We start from the raw sequence: 25705 nt of genomic DNA on the forward strand, positions 1-25705 counted from the left end.
TTTTTAAAAAAAATCAAGAAGTTAGAAAGAAAATCAATAAAACTAATCATTTAGGTGTGTATTTTTCTTTTAAATTTTTCTTTTTTGTTATTTTTATACAAAATTAGTGCATGCACTACAATAGAAAAAGAAAGGGTAATTGGCTTCATTTGTCCTTGTAAAGATTACACAAATATCTAATTTTTTTACGTTTTTAAATGTGTCTATTATGGTATCTAATCTTCAATATATTATTTTTTTCCATTTAAATTTATAGAATTATATCCTTCATTTCAAAAACACCCTTGAATATGATAGGAAAATTATTCAAAGTTGCTTAAAAAATGCTGTAAGAAATAAAAAATATTCAAAACTATTCAACAATGAAGATTTTAAGAAATAAAATTTTTGTCTTGTTTAAATAATTAAAATTATATTTTTATATAGCTCAAGGGAAGTTTCAAAAAAATAAAAATAATTATGGCCATTTGTATAGAAAAATTGGAGAAAAGATGTATTAGAGAATTATATAATATACAAGGACATGGTTGACACAATTATAAATTCAGGGAGATATTGGAAAATTTTCAATTGAGTCATCTATCCAAGAAAAATCATTAAATAAAGGTACTTCATATATATATATATATATATATATATATGCTCATTTGAAAAATAAAAAAAATTACTATGTTAGCATATTTGTAACATAAATTATTTGAGGTACTTGATTGATCAAATCTTTTTAAGAGTACAAGAATTTAAATAAAAAAATTAATGTAGGTACTTAAATAAAAAAATTATAAAATACATATACTTCATGCCATTATCTCATAAATATACATAAGGATTTGTAATTTATAAATCTTAACTATTGAATCAATCCATGAAAAAATAGTAAAAACTCATTAATATATAGTTGAATATTATACTTGGGAAGCATATTTCAAGGAAACTAGTAAATAAAAATATTCAAGGCAGTCTCTGTAAAAAGAAATCTAGGCAAATTAAAGCATTTGTCAAGCCCAGCCCATAAAAGACCAGCCCATCAAAGCCCAGCCCAGCCCTTCGAGCTTACCCGGTAATCTACCGAATCAGAGACCAAACCTAAGTTCGGTTTGATATTGAACCGAGCAAAATATTAACACGTGAGAGCCCAACTGACCATAACCTGACAAATCAACCGTGAGACCTGGAATAATAATAAAAAAAAAACCGAAGGCAAAACGTAGCAAGAGTTTGTAAGCCTTCCGTTTCTTCTTCCCGTGCGTCTAACCAGCTTCCTAATCCCCAATTCTTCTTTCAAGTTTCCCACCACCATTGAAACTCTAAATCTCTTCTTCTTTCTCTGTTGACAGCCACGGGCACCACCACTTCAAGCGGCAACTGTTCCAGCCTCCACCATTGAAACGCACTCTCGAGGTAAATTCAAGCTTTTTTTTAAAAAAATAATCTTGCTGATTATTTTTGGACAGGGTGTTGTTGACCATTCCTCTGTGGGCTATTCTTTGATTGTTTTTAGCTTGTTTTGGTTTATGTTTCTACCACAGTTAGGTTATTACTAAACAATTAATGTTTTGAGCTAACAGTTTGGGTGCTTGAACTGGACTTATGATTTATTCTTGCTTAATTTACTGTTTCAAGCTGTCCGATTAGTTGATAACGTTGCTGATAGAACTATGTGAGGGTAAATATGTTCATTCTGGTGGATTCTTAGTAGAGTTGCTCTGATTTGTTAGAAAAAGGAAGGATTAATACTGTCCTAAGCAATTGCAAATTCCGAAATTATTTAGTTACCGTCAATATGAATGATAGTGATCCGAGCTTCCATCTCCAATGCATGAGCAGCAGTTTGGACAGACTCGTACTTATCAGTCAAGTCCTTGAGTTGAAGCTTCAGAGCTGATGATTCCAACTCATATTTGCCCATCTTTTCTTGAGCACCCTGCATATGCAAATGAAGCATCCAAAACACATGTGAAAAGATAAAAAAAAAACTGTTTCTCCAAGCTTCTTGAATTTGAAGGCTACTATATGATAGTGATCAGCAAATGACAGAAGGTTATAGAGCAGAACCTTCAAGTCCAAATTCAAAGTGGTTATTTTCTGCTCAGCCTCCTCAAGCTTTGCTATCTTGACCTTAATTTCCTTGTCCTGCTATTTTTAAACTCGAGGAAAGTATTGTAAAGGTTTTTAAATAGTGCTGTATCCCCAAACCAATCAAGATGTGGATGCAGTGCTTCCTCTTGTCTATATGGATAGATTTAATGTGCATATAATCGTATATATTGTACTAATACAAAAGCATGTATATGTTTGTGAGTGGAGAGAGGGAGGGCATCATCTTTTCTGCCAAGCTATTGCATAACTCAGCTCTCGGAGCTTCTTCTCTACAGTTTACATCCTCAATTGGATATTCCAGCACTACATTTGCCTTCTCTATATTAGCCTTGAATTCATTAACTGCAATATCATACTTCTCTTTCCATTCATTGGCCTTTTTCCATGAGCATCAGTAAGTCTCGCTTCTTCTTCATGAGTCCCTGACACAGTTTCCACCTTAACCTGGTCTTTAACTGCCTTATTCTTATTCCATGTCTTTTCATATTTTCTCCTCCATTCCAAGGATTCCTGCTTTGCAGAATCCAGCATTTCAAGTGAACAAGAATGCCTCTCATCCAATGAGCTGCATATCCTTGCCAGATCAGTTATACAGCTCTTGTAACATTCAGAGACCTTATTTAAGTAATTTATAGCATCTTCATAAAGCTTTTGATATTCTGTTTTGAATTTCTCACTAGCTTCCAACTGCTTATGTAGCATTTGCATCTTATCTTCCACTGAGGAGCATTTCAAGTTAAGTAGATTTTTTTTCTGATGAAGCCTCGCCAATCAGCTTCTTAGCATAATGGAGAATAGGACCCTGCAAACTGAATAACAACTCCAGAAATAAGCCAAGACACATGAAAATGTTCTGCAGGTGGTTTCGTAGTTTAGAAAAAAGGTTGGCATCTGCCAGAGCCTTTGGTAAACTAGATAGCTTATAAATCCTTAGCAGCTAGATCAATTACATCAACTTGTATAGTGAAGGAATGGGTGCAAATTGTATTTCAGTTAGAGAGGAGTTCACCATGTCCCAAACATCTCATGCAAGGGTGATAATATTTGACCATCCTTTTTTATCCTTTCCGTTATGGAAACTTTTATTTGTTGAGCCTGCACAAGATCTTGGGTCACAACACTCCAGTCAATTCACAGGGGTATTTGTCAAGGCAACCATCCAGTACAGGGAAATTTTACTCACAAGAGTTAATGGGCAAGATTACACAAGTTGCTTGCTGTCTCAAAATAGCCTATACCCTACTGGACACCAAACTAACAGCTTCAAAAAAAAGTTGTGCGCACCTGCTTGTGTTTTGTATTATTTCTACTCTAAACTGCTGCTTACAAAGTTTAAGTCACTAGCAAACACTGTGCCTGTCTTGTTGTTTCCGTCTCTTTTATCTTCTTATCTTGTTAATAATTATATCTCTAGTAGTTTAAGGAGCTGCAAAAGAGAAAACTCAATGCAAGACAAGTATATGATAAAATGCCTAACTGGGATTTATTTGGATTCAAATTCAAGGTTCTTACTTTAACGTTGTGTTTGCAGAATGGAAGGCGAATTAAAACCTGAACTGAAAGAGAAGGTTTCCAATATTTTTCAAGATTTCTTGACTAGGTAAGCAACAAGAAACTTAGCTACAGAACACATACTAAGTATAGTTGTTACTTAAAGCTAAGAAGATTTTGGTAAAACACGGTCCATTAATTTCTTTCACATGGAATAGAGAGCACCCATATGAATATCTAAATTTTGAATCTATTTTTTCTTCTTCTTATTTTCATTTTGAATGGTTGTCCTGTCAATACAGGATCACAAAACTTGAGGAACTTGCAGGTATTGGAAGCAGATTACTCAATGGCTATCAGCAAGCGCTTGGTATGTACGGGTTTAAGATTATGTTAGGACATTCATTTTTCTCCTTTCTGCATTTTTGTTTGATAACATTGTTTTGTTTCATTTTCCTCATAGAATTTCTTCGACGACCTCCAATAGACGAGACTTCTCAGCTAATAAAGAATATTATCAAAGCAAATGAAACAAAAAGGGTTAAATCTTATATTGAAGCTGGTTGTATTAATGTTCATGATAGCATACAAAATACAAACAAGTGTAAGTGCAAATGTAATCAATATTTTACACTTCCTTCTCTAGAGTTTAGTATTTTATGTTTGTTGGTTCTGTTTTTCTGCAAAACTTTTTGGGCTAATTGCTATGCACTTTGACACACAGAAGTGCATACATGCCTACTCGGACTTCATAACCATTTAAGCAAAGGTAATCTTTTCTTCTCAATGTTAAGTAATATCTAAACAAAACAGTCTTTGAGCTTGGAATATGTATAAATCTTCTGATTTTCCTTCTCAGTAATTTCTTTTGGAAGGGTGGACTGTTATGCCATTACATGTTTGGCTTGCTATCTGCATCTATATGTTCAGCATTTATGTGGATGTGTGCGCCACATTTACCAGAAATTGTTGTGCAACTAGTAGCTTGTTTAATTTGCCTACCATTATAGTACTATTAGTTGCCACTCTCTGCACCTACTTGTTTCTCAGATTGAAATGTGAATTGCAGCCAAGAGCTTACTAAATGAACTTGAACATCTCTTGGAGGATTTATCTGGTGCAATTCAAACTGCCAATGGATGTTTACCACCTTTGAAGAATGAAGATTGCGGGGACCAATTGTATCAACAAATAACTACTGACCAGGTTGGTGAAACAGATGTTTTATTCTATGTTTAGATTAGTCATTTACACTTTTGCTCATTCTCCCTTCTTTTTTATTCCAAATTTCAGAAATTATTATTTTATGGGCCTTGAAAATTGCTAAGTAGATTGTTTTAATTTTTTTATTTTTTTTATCTGTTGAAGATGATGCCTTTCTAATTTCTATAATCCTTTACATTTGACCCCTTCCTTTCATTGGACATTTTCTGGTGGTAGCGCCAGCATTTTCATATCCCTACTTGTTTATTTGTTTCAGTATACTTGGATTACCAAATTTCTGAGGTAGCATTTGTAGTTTCATAGGTGCTTGTAATCATTTTTTGTGGAAGTTTGAATAAATCTAACCATGCAGTCTCTTAGTTTAGCTCTAATTTTAAGAAGATTTCACACTTTCAATTTACTGCCATACTGGCCTTCTAAAGATTTTTTTTCTTAAAAATATTTTGAAAATGGTTGTACCCCCAACAGACGTGAGGGATCGGTGAATGCTCTTGTTTTTTGAGGGATCCATGGATGCTCTTGTTTTCCATAACATTTAACTGCTATGACATATGAGATTTTAAAACAGGTCCATTCATGGTAACAGTGTCCTTATGAATCCTGCTAATAGGGAATTATCTAAATCCTTTCTGTAGAATAACTAGGTTTAGTCCTTATTTATTTGCAAGGTTCTGGCCAAACTTTGATTGGTTCTAGATTTTAAACATTTCTGGTTAATAATATTCTTGGTTGATTCGCAAATGATAAGTTTGTATTAACTTTTCAATTTGTTCTCTAAGTTGCCTCTCTTAGCTGTCTTTGCACATCACTTTCCGGTGAATAGAATAGGTGTTAAATTCACTCTGTTTTGGCTGAACGATTTTTGTTTTGAAGCTAATCTATCACAAATGAAATTTTATTATTCCATTTGTTTTTATTTTCTGCTACTCATATGGAAGACAATTCTGTAAACCAACAGGAGATTCCCAAAACCTTCCTTTTGATATTGGTTCATGATGCTTTTTTCTTTGAATTTAATTCCAAGCTGCTTATTTATATTTACTTGTACTAAATAGTTGAGTATAAATGCCTTGTTCTGATTTTGTTTTGAGATGCCATTTCTCATTAAAGTCGATTAGTACCTAACTGCTTAACTTATTTTTATTTGGTGGAAAAGTCATCATTCGAACTCGGAGAACTTGAAATGACAAATTATGCTGTGTTGATGGGGATCATTTACAGTATGGTAAAGCAAGACTATGTAATGCAGGTAATGAACTTCATCACGAATTAGTTTTCTGTTATGGAGCATTACATTAGAGCTTGAAGTGAGAAATGTTATTATTTGTTGCAGGAGAGGATTGTCAATTCATTAAATCTCAAATCATTGTCTGGAGAACTAGAGAGCTATTGTGTAATGTGGTCCTTGCGTCCTTTTATCATGGATGAAGTTATGCATCATGCCTGGAGACTGATTCCTTAGCCACTGAAAGTGTTTTCAGTGTCAATCGCAGCTTAACAGCACGGTGCACTGTTGTACATGTGAGAGTGTACTTTTGATATGCATGCTGTTCCTTTTCTTCCGTTCTGTTTGCTTTGTTGTGGTATGTGTGTACATTCAATGTCAGTTTTTTTAGCTGACAATTGCAAAATAATAAGGCAATGCATTCTCTCCTTTTGCTTCTTTTTTCCAAATTCTTCATGAAGAAAAAAAAAGGATTAGTGTTGAAACAAGTTCTGAACCTTTTGCATATGCATCCAGCATGCAATGAAATTCTTGAAAATCTTACTAGAAAAACAAGCCTTATTCAACATTTCGCTCGGTCATATTTTCAAGTTCTGAAGCTCTTCCTCTGAATTTTTCCATCGCCAACGACTTGCTCTACCTTATTCTTGGTTTCTTGTCATGTGTTGATCCCGCTTTAGTTCTCGTGGAGCTTCAATCCCACCATCTAGACCTTGCAAATGGAGGACGTGTCAAGTAAATAGTGAGCAAGATATGACCTACACAAGAAGGGGATCCCATTATCTGCACCTTCAATGGGGGCTCCAGAAAAACGTTTATTTTGAGGAGCCAACCAAGCTTGCGACTGTTGGTGACTGCTTAAGCTTGAAATCCACCTGGGTGTCATTCATCTCACCAGTGATGCCTCTGGCCTCACAACCCACAGGAATGGCTAGCTGGATAATTCATGACCTGCTAGAGTTGACTCTTGGAATTTGTATTCGGTCAAAAACATTAAATTTGCCAAATGCAATAGAAATGACTTGGGGTGTTGTTGATCTATAGCCATTTGAAGCATGTTTTGTACTCTACTCAGAAGTATTCTAGTGGATCTGGAGCATTCCATGCAACATTTAAGCGAAGAAATCTGTCCGAGAAGTGTGCAATCTGGCATGAAATGGAGGCTGGGAAGTGGTTACAGAGAGCAACACTCTAAAAATTGATGTACCACAACAGGAATTATGTGTAGATATATACACTCCACAACCCTACACTAGTAAGGCAAAATGCAATTCATATTGGCGATTTGTGACTTCAACGTTCTTCTTATGGATGTAATTTGATTTGGTCTCACTTTCTTTCTGTATATATTCCACAACCCAATACTAGCAAAGCAAAAGCTCGTGGAACTTGCAGATAATGGAAGTAGGTTACTTGTTGACGATCAGCAAGAGCTTGGTGGTGCTTCTGAGATTATGCTGGAACAACCCTTTTCCTCTTCTGCCTCTTTCTTTTCGTCTGGTAGAATTTCCTCGACTGCCTCCGAAAGGGAGGACATCCATGTTAATGACAGTGGAAACGCCATTGTTGTTCTCTGTTTTATGTATGTTAAGTTTATTCGACATTTGCTCTGGGATTTTATTAATTATTGTTGATCTATGATGAATTAGTTCTACAAAAGAGAAACTGCACAATAATAAGAATTTAATCACAAAAGAAGGCATGCAACAACCTTGTAACCACTCCAAATTCCGTGCGTGGAGCTGGCCATTTTCATAGTCATTTTGTGACCATGGTATTTAAGTGGTATCATATTTTATGTAGTTTTAATACACAATTAAACTCCTTGATACCATGTGAATACTAAACTAATCTTCTGACTGAGGAATCCTGGTCTGAATAAAATTAAGCTTTCTAATTCTTCGTGCTTGTTCGAACTCTTGTAGTCGATCGCTTTCCATGGATTGGTTGTGACTCCTGATCAGTTGATCGAGCTTCTTCAAAAGTTCTGGTCGACAAGGAGTTTTCCAGCGCATTCAATTCCACTTCATTGATTTCGACTGCTTTTCCATGTTTAATGTGAACAATCCTTGTTCTTCTAGGATTAACACGTGAATATTGATTTTTAGTCTAAACAGTGTTATATACAGGACTTAGATCATTGGTTTCATGTGTAATTGCTAGAGCTCTATCTCGTGGTTGCTTGTTTCCTGTTAACTTTATAGTTTTGAGTATCTTATGTTTTTTTCTTCTGTTTTCTTTAATAGAGCAATTTATTGGTTTTAGACTATAAACATGTGCACACAGAAATAGCTGCATGCCTGCTCGAACTTCATGGCCATCTAAGAGAAGGTAAACTTTCTCTATCAGTATAATTGAAAACTTTTCTCTGTGCTTGCAATGTGTTTGTAGTTTCTGATTTCTTATGCTTGACAATGGTTTATATATTTCTGGAGTTTGGTGGTTGATGTCTACTTGATATTTCAGGCTCTATGCTCTTTCATCTCGCACCTGTGAATGTTAAAGTTCTGCACTTCAGCATCCACTTCAGCTTTTAGAAGCACTATGTTTTCCTGTTGCTTTATGAAGCACCATTATTGTACCTGTACATTCATTGTTGTTTATTTCACTTGACTTATTCTGGATTCTCTGCATTTACCTCTTGAGGGAAGATGTGCAATGCTTCTCTTTTTGGGTAAGGATGATTTTTGGGTGATATATAATTTACATGTTGGTCTGTTTTATGCATGCACATGTTCAGTATGTAGATGCATACATCTTATCTGAATCTCCACACAAGAATAGCAGGGTTTTATAAATGATTATTTATTTGGAAAATTCTACCCGATTGCAAACCTTTGAAGTGACAGGCATTGTTATTTTGCAGCAGGAAAGCGTTGTTCCTTGCTAAATCTCAAATCATTGTTCGACAACTAGAGAGCTATTTCCTGATTGGGTCCTTGCCTCCCATTATAAAGAATGAAAATCTTGCATCATGGCTGGAGGCTTATCCATTAACCACGAAGATGTTTGAGTATAGATCGAAGCTCAATAACAGAGCTCGGTTGCACATGTGAGACACTAACCACTTTTGATATTTTTGCAGCTTCTTTGCTTTTGTGTTTAAATTCCTTTCTGTTTGCTTTTACTCTGTGTTGATGTGATTGCATCTCAATAGCATAGCACTGTTGAACTATATATTCATTAGTTTTGTTTTCCAAAGAAAGTAGTTCATGATTATGCGAAGATGCAATGCATTTTTGCTCTTATTTTCCAAAGTTCGTGCAGAATCAGAAAAAAGAAAAAAAGAAAAAAAGAAAAAGATCAGAGCTCCAACAAGTTCAGAATCTCTTCTTGCTCATGCCTTCATCCATTCAACGAAATTCTTGAAATTATTGCTTGAGCAACCACCTTCTCCAACATTCTGCATGGCCAATCTTTTGAGTTCTAAAGCTCTTGCCTTGAATTTTTCATCACCAACAACTTTCTCCACCTTATTCTTTATTTCTTCCCCTGTGACGATCCCACTTTGGTTTTTGTCCAGCTTCAATCCCACCTTCCAAACATCACAAATGTACGTCTCGTTAAGAAATTGGTCAGCAAAATATGGCCAACACAAGAAAGGTACCCCATTGCTTACACCCTCCATGGTGGAGTTCCACCCACAGTGGCTCAAGAAGCACAAAACAGAAGGGTGACTAAGTACTTTCTGTTGAGGAGCCCAACCAACGATCTGCCCACGGTTGGCTACCCTCTCTTGAAATCCTTCTGGATAAGCATCATTTGTCTCCGCTGTAATATCTGGCCTGACAACCCACAAGAACGGCCTATTGGATAGTTCAAGACCTAGAGCTAACTCTTGAAATTGTGTTTGGTCAAAAACAGTAAAGCTACCAAATGCAATGTAAACAACTGAGTTGGGCGGCTGTTGGTCCAGCCATTTCAAACATGTTGAATCTTCTGGCCAGAAGTATCCTTGTTGATCTCCTAGCCGATTGCTTGCCAAACGCGGTCCTATAGGTATTATGTTTGGGGCGAAAGAGAAAGCTCCAGGCTCAAGTTCATATGCTGAGTTAGAAACTATCCAGTCTTCCACTTTCACTGTCTCAATGGTTTTAACCATGACATCAAAAATAATTTTCTGTGTGGTAAAGTCACGAAGGCAAGCCCATGCAAAATTTGCAGTGTCCATCACTGGCATTTTTGGTGCCAACTGAATTGTCTGGTTCTTTAGTGGAGTGCCTTCAAGGAAAAAACATTTGAATGTTAATGATAGAGATTGCAGTAAACTTCCTATTCCTATTTACAGGGTCTTCTAGCTTAAAAATAGCAAAATGTTGATTTATTTTCTATCTTTGGTTCCATAGATAAACCGCTAACAGACTTTATTGAACCAGATTGCTGTCACAAAACAAGCCTAGTTGATGACTGCTTAGGTTATGCTAATTCACAATAGTGCAATACATTAGTTAAAGAGTTTGTGATAGAGGACCTCACCATCATTGTCAATGATTCCATCATTTAGTAACTTTGAAATACTAAGCATAGAGCACAGTACGGCAGTTGAGGCAGGCCAAAAGATAGCACGGCGGATATTCATCTTCTCTGCTACTTCTAGAGCCCAGCCCATTGACCAATCAGTAATGATACCGGTAATTCTTTCTTCTCCTGACATATTGATCCTGTTTATGAGCTGCTGTAGCTTCCCTGGCATGACCTGAAAAATTGCTTTAGTTAACTTTCCTAGTTCATTTCTATCCTCCCAAGGTTCTAAACCATCAGGGATTGAGACGAGACTAATTTCACTCCCAAGATAATTGTTCTCTCCCAAAGCTTTCAAGACCCTCTTATGATTATATTCTGTGTTCACAAATGTGATTTTGAATCCTTGTTTTGCGAGGCATTGTGAGAGTTCCATAAAGGGAATCACATGGCCTTGTGCTGGATAAGGTATGACTACGATATGTGGGTTGCCCATTTTTTTGTTCGTAGGATTTACACTTTGGGCAATTTCAGAAGATAATTCTTCATGCAGCATTTGAAAAATCCTCACGACTTTATAGAAGATTAGGAGGAGAGATCGAGAAACCAGGATGAATCCAGTTCTGTCTTCATGCATGTTGATGTGCATTTGAATCTTGAAGTTGGGAATCTGCCATTATACCCTTAATCTATTTCAAGGTCACTAGCATCTTCGTTTCTTCACCTTGCCTTATTTGCTAATGAATAATGCTTGATGTGTGGTATCAGTTTCTTGCTCTTTGTATTTTGTTTTTGTTCCATGCTCAATGTCGCCAAGCATAATTCTAGTGGAAGTATTAGGGATGCATTTGGAGTGTACAAATCTTCCTTGTAGCTAAAAAATGTAGGAGCATGTCCCTGTTAATTCGAGTAGATATATTGGAAAACTAATGAATCTTTTATGCTAAAAAAACTTGCCATGATAACATGATTACCAGTCTTGTATATGCCGCTTTTTTTGGCTATAATGGTGATCACAAGTTTCAAATTTCACTCTTGATGAAAATAGCTTTTGCAGTTCTTTATGTACATGCTAGGAGTAGTATAGGGTTGCACAAGATCACCCTGATTTTTCTGCAAGTAATTCACTGTTCATTGAAGTTGAGAATATGCCACCCCCCCCTCATTCTGATACAAGGATATTGGCTTTCTTTCTTGCTTTACCGTCGTCCTATTTGCTATTGAACGTTTTCTGCTGTATCAATTTTGTTGCTTCATCATTGTCTTATTTGCTGCTGAATGTTGCATCTGTTCTAGCTCCATTCAATCCATTTGTATTTTGTGTTTGTTCCATGCTTAATATCTCCATCTGTATAGCTCTCACCGAAGTATTAGAGATTCATTTGGAGTTTACACTGCCGCCTCACGGCTAAAAGCTGCAGGAGCTTGTCGCAGTCAATTCTTGTAAAACTATGGAAGACCCTCTCTGTCATTCACGCTACAAAAATCTTCCATGTTAGCATCAACAACGAATGTGTATCTGCATCCACTAAGCTGATTTAACAAAAAAATAAAAATAAAAGGGCAGTTTTATGCTACCTTTATTTAAAAATTTGCTTATTGCTTGTTTCTGCTTCCGCCCACTGAACCGATTCGGGCTCTTTCTTTTAATAGAATGAAAGCTCAATAGTACAAAATTGTATCTAAATGTTCTGATCGTCTTGGTTGTTTTTGCACTTCATATTCCAAACGGCTACAATGTAAAGCAGAAGGTGTCGATGTTGTTGCATAGCAGTCACAGGCAGGAGCTAAATTAAACTCTTTTTGGCTGAACCAATGTCCATTGAAGCTAACCAGCCATTAGATTGGTATCTAAATATAATTTTAATTATTTGATTATATTGAACCTTGACATAATCTTAAGGAAAAAATAATTAATTTTTTCTTAATCTTAATCTTAATGTTTATGAATTTTTTGGTTGTTTTTTTCATATATTTTATTTGTGTTATGTGTGAGATATTATTGTTAGCGCGTGTAAGAAGTCTTTTTTTTCCTTTTAATTTTTCATTTTTAGGTAAAATTAAGAGAAAAACATAGATTATGATTCATATAAGTTTATAACCTCTTCTTGTTCATGACTTAATCCATTCTTGAAATTCTTGCTTGAATAATCACCATCTCCAACTTTTTTTTAACTAAAAACCAAGTTGAGAATTTAAAAGATAGACATATATCAAGACATCTAATTCTATTCCGCAAAAGAGCTACCAAAACTTTTTTCATTTATTCATATGATATTTATTTTTACATCTAAAAAGAGCAATAATTTAAATTTTATTAAAACAAAATAATTTGCTAATATCTATTACCTCTAAAAATCATCTTTTTTTGTTACACTATATCATTCATTTAATAAAAATCAAAGGCAATCACTTCTTACATTAAAAGAATTTTGGACGCTTTAAAATAAAAATAATAAAGGTATATGTCTATCTAAAAACTTCTTTTTATCTCATTTAATCGGGTGGGTCAACGCCCCTCGACAGGGCTCCTTAGGCAGGTCCTGACAGTAAAAAATCAAGACTATTTAATAACATTTCCACACACCATAATACAATACTCAAATCTTCAGAATTGTTTGGTTCTTCTTATATGCTCTTCCTGATAATATTGTTTATATGCTTGATGGAAAATATCCCCAAATTAGAAGTTTCAATTGACTGAATCAGATTCTGGGAACAACTCCCTTGGTGGGAAAGTGATTTTTCTTATAATACTATGGTCCATAAGTAAAAAAAAGAAAAAATCCGTGGTAGATCTCACTGCTTGCTTTCAACAAAAGACTTGATTCAAGTGCAACATCCTTGAGAAAGGAGAGGCTTTTTTTTTTTGCGCAACTCACATAAATGCTTTCGCATCATATATCAAATATATCCAGCCCAAACAGAAAATAAGTTCCTGTTATATATGATTGATGTCCAAAATGAAATAGCTTCATCTGGCAAAGCAATCACAATAATGAAGACGAAGTCACAAAAGCATCAAATGAGAATACATAAACTAATATGTGGCAAAACTCACCTGGATTTTTTCTCACAGGACATATTGCTCATGTAACTCCAATTTGACAGATGTAACAGTGTACTGAGGCGTATGGTAATTTCTTGCACTCTTCCCAATTAAATCAAACCACAACGGCAAGAAGTTTCAATTTAGAATTCATTCAACCAGATGGTTATGTAAAAGCTGGCCTGCAAGATAAAAGATGTGCTCCTCTTGGTCTTTTTCTAGTCCTGCCAAATTGCTTGATCAACTCGTAGTTCGTTTTTTAATCACCAATAGTCTCTACATGAGCAGTGTCCATCCTCAAAAAAATGGAACCGATTCGAATCCCTCACAATTATTTTTCTATTTGTGATCTTTGAGATAAATTTAATTGCAGTGTGGCAGTCTACACACGTTCTTAAATTCTTAAAAACCTTGATCGGTGTTCCTTCTGGAGTTGAAATAATTCCAAAAGCTACAGCAAGCTTCTCACTATGGTAAGAGAGGTTTTGTTCCTTCTGTTCGTCCTCCACATCATGCAACACAAAATTGGTGTCAGGAACAAACCCTTCTTCCTTCATCCTTTTGGACAGCTTCCCCAAAAACTCATTTATTTCTTTGGATTTCGGGTGTGAATCATCTCCTACTAAGAATACATGCACGTCCCTCTTAATCGCAATCCAACTTAAACCTGGTTTCTTCACCACTCCTCGGTCATCCATGGTCTTTCTGATCTTCGCTACTTCACTCCACATACCAGCCGTGGCATATATGTTGGCCAGCGTAACATAAGTAGCAGGATTTTCAGGCTCAATCTCAAATAATGCTTCTGCTGCCCTTTGTGCCAATTTAAGATTTCCATGAATTCTACAACCACCTAGCAAGGAAGCCCACAGAAACTTATCAGGCTTCATTGACATTTTACTTATGATATTCTCAGCTTCGTCAAATTGGCCAGATCGGGCCAGTAAATCAATTATACAAGCATAATGATCAGCAGTATGAGTTAACCCATATTGCTCTTTTATTGAGTGAAAGTAATCAAGCCCTTTATCAACTAATCCAGCATGAGCACAAGCAGATAGAACGCCAACAAAAGTTATGTGATCAGGTTGTGTCCCTGACTTTACTAGCAGCTCAAAATACCGAATAGCCTCATCAGGTTGGCCATTTTGAGCATACCCAGCAATCAATGAAGTCCATGAAAACAAATCTGGCTGGGGCGTTTCTTTAAACACCCTTTCTGCGCTCACCATATTTCCGCACTTAGAATACATGTGAACAAGAGCACTTGCCGCAAAGGAGAATGGGTCAAACCCAACTCTAGTCATGTAACCATGAACCTTCTTACCAAGCTCCTCTGAAGTCTGATTAGCACAAGCATTTAAAACCCCAGAAAAAGTGAACTCGTTAGGCCTGATACCTGACCTCAGTAAGTCCGCAAACAAATCGAATCCCTCTTTTCTCCTCCCATCCTGAAAGTACCTATCAATCATTGCCGTCCAAGTAACAATATCTCTATCCACCATCTTGTCAAAAATGTGCCTTGCTTCCTCTATGCTCCCACATTTACCATACATATCAGACAAGGCGCTCCAAACTACCTCGTCAGAATCCAACCCTGTTCTCATTATATAGCCATGAATCTCTTTCCCAATCCTCAAACACGGAACAGCTGCCGCAGCAGCAAGAGCACTGGAAACTGTAAACTTATTCGACTTGGAATTATCACTTCTCTTCATCATTCTAAACAGCTCTAAAGCCTCATTAGGCCTATCATGACGGACGTACCCAGAAATCATCGCGGTCCAAGAAAAATTATCTCTCTCAGGCATTTTATCAAACAGGCTTTTCGCTTCTTGGAGTAAACCCATTTTTGCATACCCAGAAATCAAAATATTCCATGAACACAAATCCCTTTCAGGCATTTCGTCAAACAACTTCTGGGAATCCATCAAACTATCACATTTTGCATACATTTCAAGAAGCCGATTTAAAATGAACAAACCGGGTACAAACCCAGATAGCTTGATGTGTTGATGGACTTTTTTGCCTTGTTGGAGAAGCCGACTTTTAATGCAAGATTGAATAAGAGTCGAGTAAACAGAAGCAGAGGGTTTGTCGATTTGGTGGAGAATTTGTAACGCTTCTTTTAAGCGGTTTTGTTGGCATAAAATATGAATGGCTTCATCGAACCTCTTGTGATTGCACAAGTGAGGTACGAGGGTGGTATCTTTGGTGTTTGATTTGAAGAAGGTTTTTGGTTGAAAAGGCTGAGTGGTTTGAGAAGAATAAGGAAATGCAATGATTTTGTGGGAGTGGTTAAAGACAGAGGAAGAATGAGAGGGCTTGAGGTTTGCAAGAAATCTTGTCATGGTTCTTCTGTTGAGACTGAGAGTTTGGGTAGTACAGGAATCGCTATCAGGATGCCTGCCTATGCTTTCAAAAAAACAAAATTAATTTTTTTTAGTTTTAAATTAAATTTTTTTATTGTTTTAATATTAAAAATAAATTTTAAAAAATAAAAAATATTATTTTAATATATTTTTAAATAAAAAATTTTAAAAATTTATCTGCCCAGGGTTGTCAATGCCTTTTTTTTTTTTTTTGGAAGTAAAGTAACTCATTTAATTTATTGTATAGTAAAAGAATAATTATATCAGAGCGCATATGACCACAATTTGAACTATATAAATTATCATTGAAAGAAAAAAATAGAAACGCATGATAAGGGAAAAGTGCTTGAGAAATCTTACACTTTATTTCTTGTATAAGAAGAAAATAATTTTGAATAATAATATGTAAAAAAATCTGTTTCCATACTCAGCCAGCTTCCCGGTGAACCATATATATGCAAATTGAGACGGTGCAGTGACGGGGGCGGCAGTCCCTTTGAGGGCTGAAGTAATAGGCCATAGCCACACTACTTTCAATCCTAAGCCTCCAGCAGCATAGCAGATCCAAAAAACCACTACTAGCACTGCACAAGGGCGGCGGTCTGAAAGTCCCTTTCTAGAATAGAGAAGATGCTTGTAACTTTGAACGAGAATTACAGATCCTTCAATTTCATAGATACATTGCATTTCAAAAACAGTCAGTTCAAAGGATAAGATTGTTAGAATGGTTGTGTTTGTAGGAAATACTGTTGGCTCGTTGTGCTTCCCTGGATATGAACATCCAGACATTTGGAAAACAAAATTATGCCTAGGGAAGTAAGCAGTGCTACTCAAAAAGTCCTAGAGATGATGAATGCCAAGTCTCCCCGCCATGTTATCAAAAACATTTCCCTGTGGAGGCGGTTCTCTAACAGAATAGACAAAATGGCTACGTATGTTAATAGAACAAGAATATACCGGAACAGCAACAAAAAGGAAAGTACTAGGTGTGTCCAATCCATTCATTCTGATTATCTTATATTTATATGGCAGTGGCCATTCTTATTCCAGCAAGCTTTTTCAGCATAGCAGCATGCTTTTGTCCAGCAAGATGAGAATTGAACACTGTATCACTGTTGCACACCACATTACAAAACGAACATACCCTGACTGCATCTGCTGCTGCTCCACCCTCAAGAATTCTTCTTCTCTTCGTATCCAAATCTTCCAGTGGTTCAGCGGCCTTCTTCTTACTCTTTTGCCCATTTCCATTTTCACTCTTACTGGGGTTTTCTTGTGGCCCAATAACTGGATTACTTGATCCTGCTGAGACACTGCAGCCAGCAGCAGCTGCTTGTAATTTCTCCAAGTTTTTCTTATGCTTCTTTCCTAGTTTATGCTGGTCAAGTACATCCTTGCTGTTGCAGTCCACCTTACAAACTTCACAATATGCAGATTGAACAACCTTCATTTTCTTTTGCTGTGTTTTTTTCTGTTGCTTCTTCTGATTGCTATTTCCTTGGGCAAGAAATGTAAGATTGGCCCACAAAGTTGAGTCCAGATGTGAAACGGCCAACTGCTCTGTGCCATTTGGAGGTATAGTGTTGCTCTGCGCATATAATGGAGGCGTTAGTTTGTAATGAATTAAGATATAGATAACAGCACATAACAAGCAAATGTGTAAGTAGATATGCCAAAGATAACTTCGTCCTTTTTTCAATAAGAGAAACTAGGGATTTGCATCGGAATATCCTGCCAAGGTATTCAACAGTCACCAATCTAGTGCTCAATTTCAAAACGAGCACACCTTAAACATTACTCGCTGTAAAATTAATATAACTGGAAGAGTAGCAGCATCAGCAACAAGCGGCAACTTTAGTGTTGAGAGTAAATGTATTAAATAGTCCTTTACAATACACTACTTACATGAGTAAAAATGTACTTCCCACTAACACATGCTAAACAACATCAATACAGAAAATGATTTCAAGGGATGGCATAAAAAAACCACAGTCCATTCAATAACTGTAGCCTGAATAATATAGTCAAAGTTAACTATTATAGGACAAACTTGATCTCAAACCCCTTCTACAGTTAATTTAGCCTGGTTAGTGCTAAGACTACTTGAACATTCTTCCTAAGACTAGTTTACTAAATGGTGCGGCATTCATTATGCAAGAAAGCTGTTCAAACCATGGAATGAGGAATATTATCACATTTAGTGATATGACTCCAATGATGGAATGGAGCAATAAACTCCAATCACAAGCTTCCATGTCATTTAGTAAGCAAGATTTTATTAAAATTTAAGAATCTCTAGTATTTTATTTGATATACTGAGCATGGTGCACAATATATAGCTTCACCGTTTGGAAGTTTAGAGTTAAAAACAACTTCTTCAGAATGTATATGTGCAGTGACCATTCATTATGAGACATTTACATTGGCATTCAACAACATTAGAAAAAAAATACACGCAACTCATTGGATGACAGTTGACTGTGAAAGTCATATTACAATATGCCACTCTTAGTGTAAATTAAGCTACCAGAGAAGCGGGGGGGACATCAACAATAAACTGAAAAGCTCTAGAATCTGGACAATATTAATCCAAGTAATGGAGGAGCATGTGTTGTAAAAAATGTACTTTTTTTCTTGGCATGCATAGTGGGTTCCATAACAAAATCACTTTCAAACAAACTCATAACCTTGCATCCACAAATAGACAATCCGATCTGTAGCAGGATAGTTGAAAGGATAAATCACGCATCCATATGGAACTTATCACTAGCCCAACAATTTGGACGGCTTGAAAAGTTCAATCAATAAATCCTCCATACCCCAGCTTGCTGGGTCAAGGCAAGAAGGTTGGCGAAATGGTTTGATGACAAAGTTGTGTATAAAAAAGGAAGCCCTCCGACTAAAAGATTATTACTGCGAATTTCTAGAGCCTCAACAAGCGTAATCTTCTGCAGATGCAAGTAATTTTCCAATCTAGCTTTCTTATTCGAATACAACAATATCATCATAATCAAGAAGAAATCACTACGCCAATTCTCAGACATGATCACTTTGTCAACAATACTTTGATTTCTCCCTCTAGTGCACTCATTATCAAATCACACCAAAACTTAAAATTTCACGTTTACTATTAATACTGGAAGAAACAAATCAAAGCTTTCTCTTACTATGAATTTGGTTGCCTTTATTATATTCACAACTCTAGTTTTATTTCAGTTTCCAACATAATGTCAGAAGCCAAACGATACTCTTTTCTAGTTCACAAAATGCTAGATTTTTTCCCATTTGCCATATTTTCTCAGCAATCAAAAAACCCTTTACAAATCTCCACAAAAATACCAAAGCCCACAATTCACAAATAAAAGCACAAACTTTAAATCCTGTTAAACACTCAATAATTCACAAGGAATATAGCAATAAAAAAATACCCCAGAAAAAAAAAGTGAAAAACAGAGGACCAACCACTTACAACAGGGGCAGGAAAGGCAGCAGGAGCAGACCCATATTGCCGAACAGCTTCCTTAGCAACCCAAGTATTGGAATTGGGATCGAAACAGTAGGCAAGATGTGGGTAGTTAGTGTAGGATTCAACCCCAGGAGGTGTAAGACTGGTAGTGGGGTCAGTGGTGTAGAATTGAGTAGTAATGTGCTGGTTTTGGGGATCAGCAGCAACAGCAGCAGGAGGAGGATAATAATAAGAAGAGTATAAAGAAGTAGAGATTGGTTGTGGCTGTCGCTGTGGCTGTTGCTGCGGTGGGTTAGGGTTTGCATTTTGATTTTGATGCATTTGAGGATATGCTGCTGCTGCGTACTCCATGGGAATTTTATGAGTTTGTGGTGTTTTTATTTTGTGTCAAGACATGTATGAATCTTTTGATGGAAATAAATAAATAAATAACAGGACAATTTTCAAGAATTACTTTTGCCCTAAAATTTAAAAGAAAATGGTTGAATTTGAATTCTTTATTCATTTATATATCTGCTATATCCAAAGATATAGATAGTTTTCCGGAATCAAATCCAATTTTTTTTAAAAAAGAGGAAAGAAAAAACTCAGTGATTTGTTAAAAATTCGGGTAGTTACTCGGTGAAGCCAGTTAGATTCAATTACAGCCTATTATTTATTTATTATTTTTAATAAAAATAATATTATTTTATCTTTAAAAAATTTAAAGGTCAATTTAGAATAAATAACCTAACGACATGGTCAAAATCCGTTTCTCGAGTTTAAAACTATGGTATATAAAAGAAAAAAAAAATACTATTGTTATTAATATATTATGAAATGTATATTTATTATCTTTTCTTCTTTTTTTTTATTCATTTATTTCTCTTTCTTATAAATAGAATAAAATAAAATATCATTTTAATAAGATGGTTGCGAGATTTTCTAGTTTTTTATATATTTTATTTTATTTTTTAATTTTATATCATGTTATCAAGATAAAATCATATCAAAGCATTCATTTTTCATTAAATTTTATTTTTATTATTAGATAAAAACATATATGACTATATAGTTTTGAAAGATAATGAAATTATGAAAAGATAAATTCTTATGATTTTTAATCTCGGGAAGAGGATAAGTTTATATGATTTCTTTTATCTCTTGAAAAAGATAAATATATGTTATTTCATCTTAGTCTCTTGAAAAGGCTTTATTTATAAAAAAATATTTTATATATTTTATATGCATTTATTATTTGATGTCTTGCAATAATATTTTCTTTGTGACTTTTCATTTTAATAATGAAAATGTTAAGAAAATATGAGAATGCATGAATGACATATGTACATATGTATTTGTATGTTATTTAGATAAAGAAAATATATGGTCCTATTATTTGAAGTCATAATCTCTCTACCTAACTCTTAATTCTTATTATTTTTAACTTATAGTGTGTGTAGCATATTTTTCTTTTTATTTTTAATATATGAAGTTTTATATAATATTTTTCTTTTTATTCTTTTCAATAAATTTTATGTATATCGATTTTTATTACAAATTAATTTTAATAAATAATTTCATCAAACACAATAAGATAAATGAGATGTTTTTACGATATTAAATATTTTCATTTACATTCATTTATCAATTTTTTTAATTTTAATTTTATTTATCTTTGATGACCTTTTTTTTCATTTCATTACGCAATAGTTCTTGATTTATTTAATTAGATGCGTGTATAAGTTCTTCAATTTATATTTAGGAGTTTTTTTTTATGTAAAAAAACATGTTAAAAAATTCTACAAGTTCAATTTTTTTTTATCATGCACTGATGTTTTTAACTTGATCCTTATTCTTTGGACTTTTTTTTCTTAATCTTTTTCTAAAAGTTTTATTAATTTTAATTTTACAGTTCAATCCAAGTTTATAGTGTATTAATTTTTTTATGTAATTGTTTTATTTAATCCTTCAACGTTTTATTTTCTAGGGATTGGGCTTTATAATTTTTTTTATATATAGTGCCTTCGGTCAAATGACTCGGGTTACAAGTTTGAAAAGTTACTAAGGGTTGACATCATTTTTTGTCTTATTTTCTTTTTTGATATCATTGTTCGACATTGGTTTTTTTTTCTAGATCCTTTTTCACAATTGATTTTTTATGGTATCATACTTCTATAGGGTTATCCTAATCACATGTTTCATGTTCTATCCCAAATTTTTCTAGGGCAATATTTTTTTTATTTTTTTTTGTTGTTGCCTTATCTTTTTTATCATATTATCAAATTAATCAAGATTTAACCCAGTTATAGAATTTCTCTCACTTCTTTAAAAATATAATCGTTTCCTAAACTTTTTTTCAAGTAAAAAAAAAAATTTGTGTCAGCCCATGGTATCACGCGAACCACCAATCTAGTAATCTACTATGTATGTTGCTTCTAAAATGAAAGAGAAACCAACAATATGAAGAACAAACAATAAAAAATGGACTTCATAAAAATTAAAGGAGAGGTGTGCCTATTAAGTTACATCTTTTTATCAAAGTTTAAAATATATCTTTTACAACGATGCAACCTTCTTTTACTAGATTTTATTGTTTCTTTCCTCTTTTCCTTTGCTTCTAAACCCTGGTTTGTATGCCTTTTTTTCTTTTCTCTTTTCTTCTCTCAACTCTACACATTATTTTCTTGTATTTTTTTTCTCAATCAATTCAAGAATTTCTATCTCAGTTTTTCCATGATTTTCCTTCTCTTCTGGACCCCCTATTCCTGTAAAACACCTCTCTTTTATAAGTAAAGATAAACCAAGAGGTTATAAAACCACAGTGTTTTTCTACAAGGTAGGTGGTTATGAAAGATTCTTCCTCTTTCCATATCTTCTAAAACCTTCCTCTTGAAAGTTGTGGTGTCTGGTCTCCCCTTTATTACTTTGTGAATCGAGTCCTAGCATGAGAAAGCAGTCTCAAAGTTTGTTCTTTCATAGGTGAATTTCTTCTTTAGTTGAGGTTGTCTAGGTAGAGTACTTTAAAGTACTTTGGTGAATTCATTGTGGAACTGGACATAAATGTGTTATTGATGGACCTGAAATATGTAGAGGAGATGTATATCTATCATTGAAAATACACCTTACTTAATTTAGAGGTCTAGAACTTCATATTTATTGGTTGAAAGATTAGTCCTCGATATGTTTGAGATTCTCAATGTAGGGGAGACTTAATGAGGATAAGATATTGTCAAGTTTGTCTTATATTTGATGAGAATGGCTAATCTTTGTACAAGAATGTTTTTTAGTTGATTGTTTATGATTAGATCCCCTAAGGTGGTTAGAGATACCATATTTATTCATCTGAAGGTGGTCGCTCGATCAACTTTCTTGACTATAGAAGAAGAAGAAGAATAGTGATCAAATGATGTGTCACCTAATTTCTTTATTTAAGTTTGAGTGACATGTTGTTCGTTACTAAACCCTAAAAATTAGGGTTTTTCATCGGGCTTTTTAAATTTTCAAATTTGCCCATGTTCTTCTAATTCCAGCATTTATATCCCCAATTAAACCGAAAACTTCAATTGTTGCAATTGCATCTTTGCAAAAATTGGTTAAAATCCTTTAACCCGTGTGCCTTTGACAACTTAATCCTTGGTCTCTCAATTATGCAATTTGACCTTTATTAACTTTCAAACTTTTATTTTGTTTCAATTTGACCCCTGATTTGGTCAATTTTAGTCCTTGAATGTATGCGCCTTTTGCACCTTGGTCTTTGACTTTGAATTATTTCAATTAAATAATTAATTAACCTTCAAACTTCTTTCAATTAAATTCTTGATTGCATTAATCTATGATTCCTAAGGTTCAAATAGGTTTTTGATCTTCCAATTTTTGCAAATTGATTCAAATTAGGTCTCTAAACTTGATTTTCTTCAAATAAGTCAACAAAACTCATTAGAAGTTTAATTAAGCCATTGAGCATAATTAATTCTTTTAATTTTAGCCAAAACAACTTTCAAACTTAATTTTTGTTTCAATTAAGTTTTTAATTAAGTCAATTAAACTCATTAGAAGTTTAAATAAGCCCTTAAACTTAACTAATTCTTCCAATATTGGTCAAGTTGGATTTCAATCTTAAATTTCTTTTAAATAAGTTCTTAAATAAGTTAAACATACCCATTAGAATTTTAATTAAACCTTTAAATTAATTACTTCTTTCAATTTTGGTCTAATTGACTTTCAAACTCAATTTTGCTTCAATTAAATTTTTAATTAGGTTAATTAAGCGTATTAGAAGTTCAATTGAGCCCTTGAACTTACTTAATTCTTCTAATGTTGGTCAAAACAACTTCCAAACAAAATTTTTGGAATAATATTTGACTATTCTTTTCATTACGTCTTTCTCCGGCCCATCTTATTAATAATATCTCAATCTGACTATTCTTCTAGTGTTTTGATCTATTGTAGCTCAAGAGTTCATCCACTTGTGTATCGAAAATATTTTTGGATTTGAATTTCTGATTTTTTTTAGATTTCTTGAATAAAAAAGGAAAATATATGTTTTTATAAAAGAAATTTGTGGGACCAAATATATTAATTCTTGATCAAGAACCAAATATATATTTCAATTGCCCCACCAGAGCGCACAAAAATGGGTCAACAAAGGAGACTAGGAATTTATGTTAGATTTGAATCTTCTTCAATTATTAAATATCTTAAACAATTGACTGTGAATGTTCTTACAGCGCATTTCATTGATTGTCAATCTGGGCAAACAATACTTCGAGAAAAACAAATGTTGAGAAAACAAGAAATTTTATGGAATGCATCATCTCTGACTCCTCTTTTTTATCACCATACAAATCAATGTTAACTGGAAGAGTTCAAAAAATTATTCATCTGTAAAGGGTTGCAAATCAGTCAGCAAATGGATTTATTGACACCAAAAGAGACAAAAACAAGCATGGTAGGTCTATCGGTTAATTTCAAATATAAAAAAAAAATCCAAGAAAGAAAAAGCTAAAAATACCTAAAACACAAAACACACAACGAATCTAAAGAAATCTATTCAATCACTATATGAAAATTAAAAAAATATTAACAAAATATTCCGTTGGTATATAGTAAAGATTCTGTCAGTATTTCCCAATACCGACATAATAGGTGATGAAATACTATTGTTGGAAACTTTCTCGTCTGAGTTTTCTATCCCGTCGACATTGAAAAGATTATTATGTCGATGTTTTCATTTTCTTTTGGTATTGTTTGTTATCTTTTCTTGCATGTTACAACCATATCCATTTGGAGGAGAATTTGAAAACCTTCCAAAAACAACTGTTTACTGCCTGAAATACAAGGAAACTGCATCAATAATGATGCTTCACCTCTACTTGTTTATCTAAGTTTCTTGATTATGTTACTATAGAAAAAGGATGGAATTAAAATGAAATTGTTATTAGAGATATATTTAATCACTGCCTGAAAATTGAAAAATGTTGCCAAAATATTCTGTTGGTATATAATAAAAATCAGGTCGGTATTTTTCAATGTTTTTTTTATTAACGTGGGTGTTCGAATCAGTTTGCGCACACTTCAACTAATTTTACGGTCTTGAAATTAAAGACCATGTAAGCCTCCAGTGACCATCATATTAGCAACCACAGGACTCGAACCTGAGACTACAGAGAGAACAAACTTCTTAATCCCAATCTCTTACCATTATATTTTTCAATGTTAATGTAATAGGTGATGGAATATCATCGTCGGAAACTTTCTCTTCAGGATTTTCAATTCCAGCGACATTGGAAAGAATATTACTTGATGTTTCTTGATTGTCTACTCTACATCTCCTTTCAATTTGAATTTACAAAAGCATAATGCTAATGTAATAGGTGATGGAATATCATCGTCGAAAACTTTCTCGTCGGGATTTTCTATTCTGTCGACGTTGGAAAGAATTTTACGTTGATGTTTCTTGATTGTCTGCTCTACATCTCCTTTCAATTTGCATTTACAAAAGCATGCAATATTATGCACCAAATAGATTTGAAATAAAGAAATAGATTCCACAGATGATTGCATAATCACCCACAGCTACATATTAAAGAATTGCATGATCAACCTTCTTTATAACATGCAAGGAGTTCACTGTTCCGCAACTGTGGTAGTGATCATAGAGAATCACAGGGAAATGAATTTCTGCAGAAGGAAAGGTTTTTTTTTTCCTTTACCTTGATGTATCAGTTTTATTATTTCTAATAAAAAACAAACACCAGAAGCTAAAACCCAAATGGGCAAAAGCACCAGGCTACCAAGAAATTTTATGAAACTATCAAATGACCTAGCCATTATCA

At 34.1% G+C, this 25705-nt stretch overlaps 4 protein-coding genes across 10 annotated transcripts; 1 reads left to right on the plus strand and 3 right to left on the minus strand.

The window, feature by feature from the left end:
* Positions 1–1162: 1162 nt before the first annotated feature.
* On the plus strand, positions 1163–7381 carry LOC7467881 (uncharacterized). Of its 7 annotated transcripts, none has more exons than XM_024589252.2 (9): positions 1163–1244; positions 1338–1401; positions 3632–3700; positions 3894–3961; positions 4055–4195; positions 4319–4360; positions 4661–4797; positions 5972–6064; positions 6149–6469. In XM_024589252.2, exons 3-9 carry the CDS (start codon positions 3633–3635, stop codon positions 6275–6277), a joined length of 678 nt encoding a protein of 225 aa, XP_024445020.1. In that variant the 5' UTR covers positions 1163–1244; positions 1338–1401; position 3632; the 3' UTR covers positions 6278–6469. The 7 variants fall into 7 exon arrangements, 6 of the variants coding, with proteins under 6 accessions (XP_024445020.1, XP_006373348.1, XP_024445021.1 ...); XM_024589253.2 differs by having other exon boundaries at positions 1202–1220; XR_002978786.2 differs by lacking the exons at positions 1163–1244; positions 1338–1401 and adding exons at positions 2261–2983; positions 6721–7381 and having other exon boundaries at positions 6149–6336.
* A 1983-nt stretch (positions 7382–9364) lies between these two features.
* LOC7484565 (UDP-glycosyltransferase 83A1) lies at positions 9365–11116 on the minus strand. Its single transcript, XM_002324062.3, has 2 exons — positions 10517–11116; positions 9365–10261 (listed from the first exon to the last, which is right to left on the minus strand). The coding sequence occupies exons 1-2, from the start codon at positions 11055–11057 to the stop codon at positions 9378–9380; spliced, it is 1425 nt and encodes a 474-aa protein (XP_002324098.3). The 5' UTR covers positions 11058–11116; the 3' UTR covers positions 9365–9377.
* Positions 11117–13379: 2263 nt separating this feature from the next.
* On the minus strand, positions 13380–15982 carry LOC7467882 (pentatricopeptide repeat-containing protein At4g37170). Its single transcript, XM_052448620.1, has one exon. It carries the CDS (start codon positions 15899–15901, stop codon positions 13814–13816), a length of 2088 nt encoding a protein of 695 aa, XP_052304580.1. The 5' UTR covers positions 15902–15982; the 3' UTR covers positions 13380–13813.
* Positions 15983–16575: 593 nt separating this feature from the next.
* LOC7467883 (uncharacterized) lies at positions 16576–19880 on the minus strand. Its single transcript, XM_002324064.4, has 2 exons — positions 19392–19880; positions 16576–17510 (listed from the first exon to the last, which is right to left on the minus strand). The coding sequence occupies exons 1-2, from the start codon at positions 19737–19739 to the stop codon at positions 16944–16946; spliced, it is 915 nt and encodes a 304-aa protein (XP_002324100.4). The 5' UTR covers positions 19740–19880; the 3' UTR covers positions 16576–16943.
* Positions 19881–25705: the final 5825 nt, after the last annotated feature.

Source organism: Populus trichocarpa, chromosome 17, assembly GCF_000002775.5.
Source record: "Populus trichocarpa isolate Nisqually-1 chromosome 17, P.trichocarpa_v4.1, whole genome shotgun sequence".
In the NCBI taxonomy this organism is placed as follows: domain Eukaryota; kingdom Viridiplantae; phylum Streptophyta; class Magnoliopsida; order Malpighiales; family Salicaceae; genus Populus; species Populus trichocarpa.

Coding starts and splice junctions, on each gene's coding strand:
- LOC7467881 (XM_024589251.2), top strand. CDS start 2,943: ATGAAAATGTTCTGCAGGTGGTTTCGTAGTTTAGAAAAAAG. Junction 3,701..3,893: donor TTTCAAGATTTCTTGACTAG/GTAAGCAACAAG, acceptor CTGTCAATACAG/GATCACAAAACTTGAGGAAC. Junction 4,798..5,971: donor AACAAATAACTACTGACCAG/GTTGGTGAAACA, acceptor TTGGTGGAAAAG/TCATCATTCGAACTCGGAGA.
- LOC7484565 (XM_002324062.3), bottom strand. CDS start 11,057: ATGCTGCATGAAGAATTATCTTCTGAAATTGCCCAAAGTGTAAATCCT. Junction 10,262..10,516: donor TGGAATCATTGACAATGATG/GTGAGGTCCTCT, acceptor TTTTCCTTGAAG/GCACTCCACTAAAGAACCAG.
- LOC7467882 (XM_052448620.1), bottom strand. CDS start 15,901: ATGACAAGATTTCTTGCAAACCTCAAGCCCTCTCATTCTTCCTCTGTC.
- LOC7467883 (XM_002324064.4), bottom strand. CDS start 19,739: ATGGAGTACGCAGCAGCAGCATATCCTCAAATGCATCAAAATCAAAAT. Junction 17,511..19,391: donor CTGCCTTTCCTGCCCCTGTT/GTAAGTGGTTGG, acceptor TTATATGCGCAG/AGCAACACTATACCTCCAAA.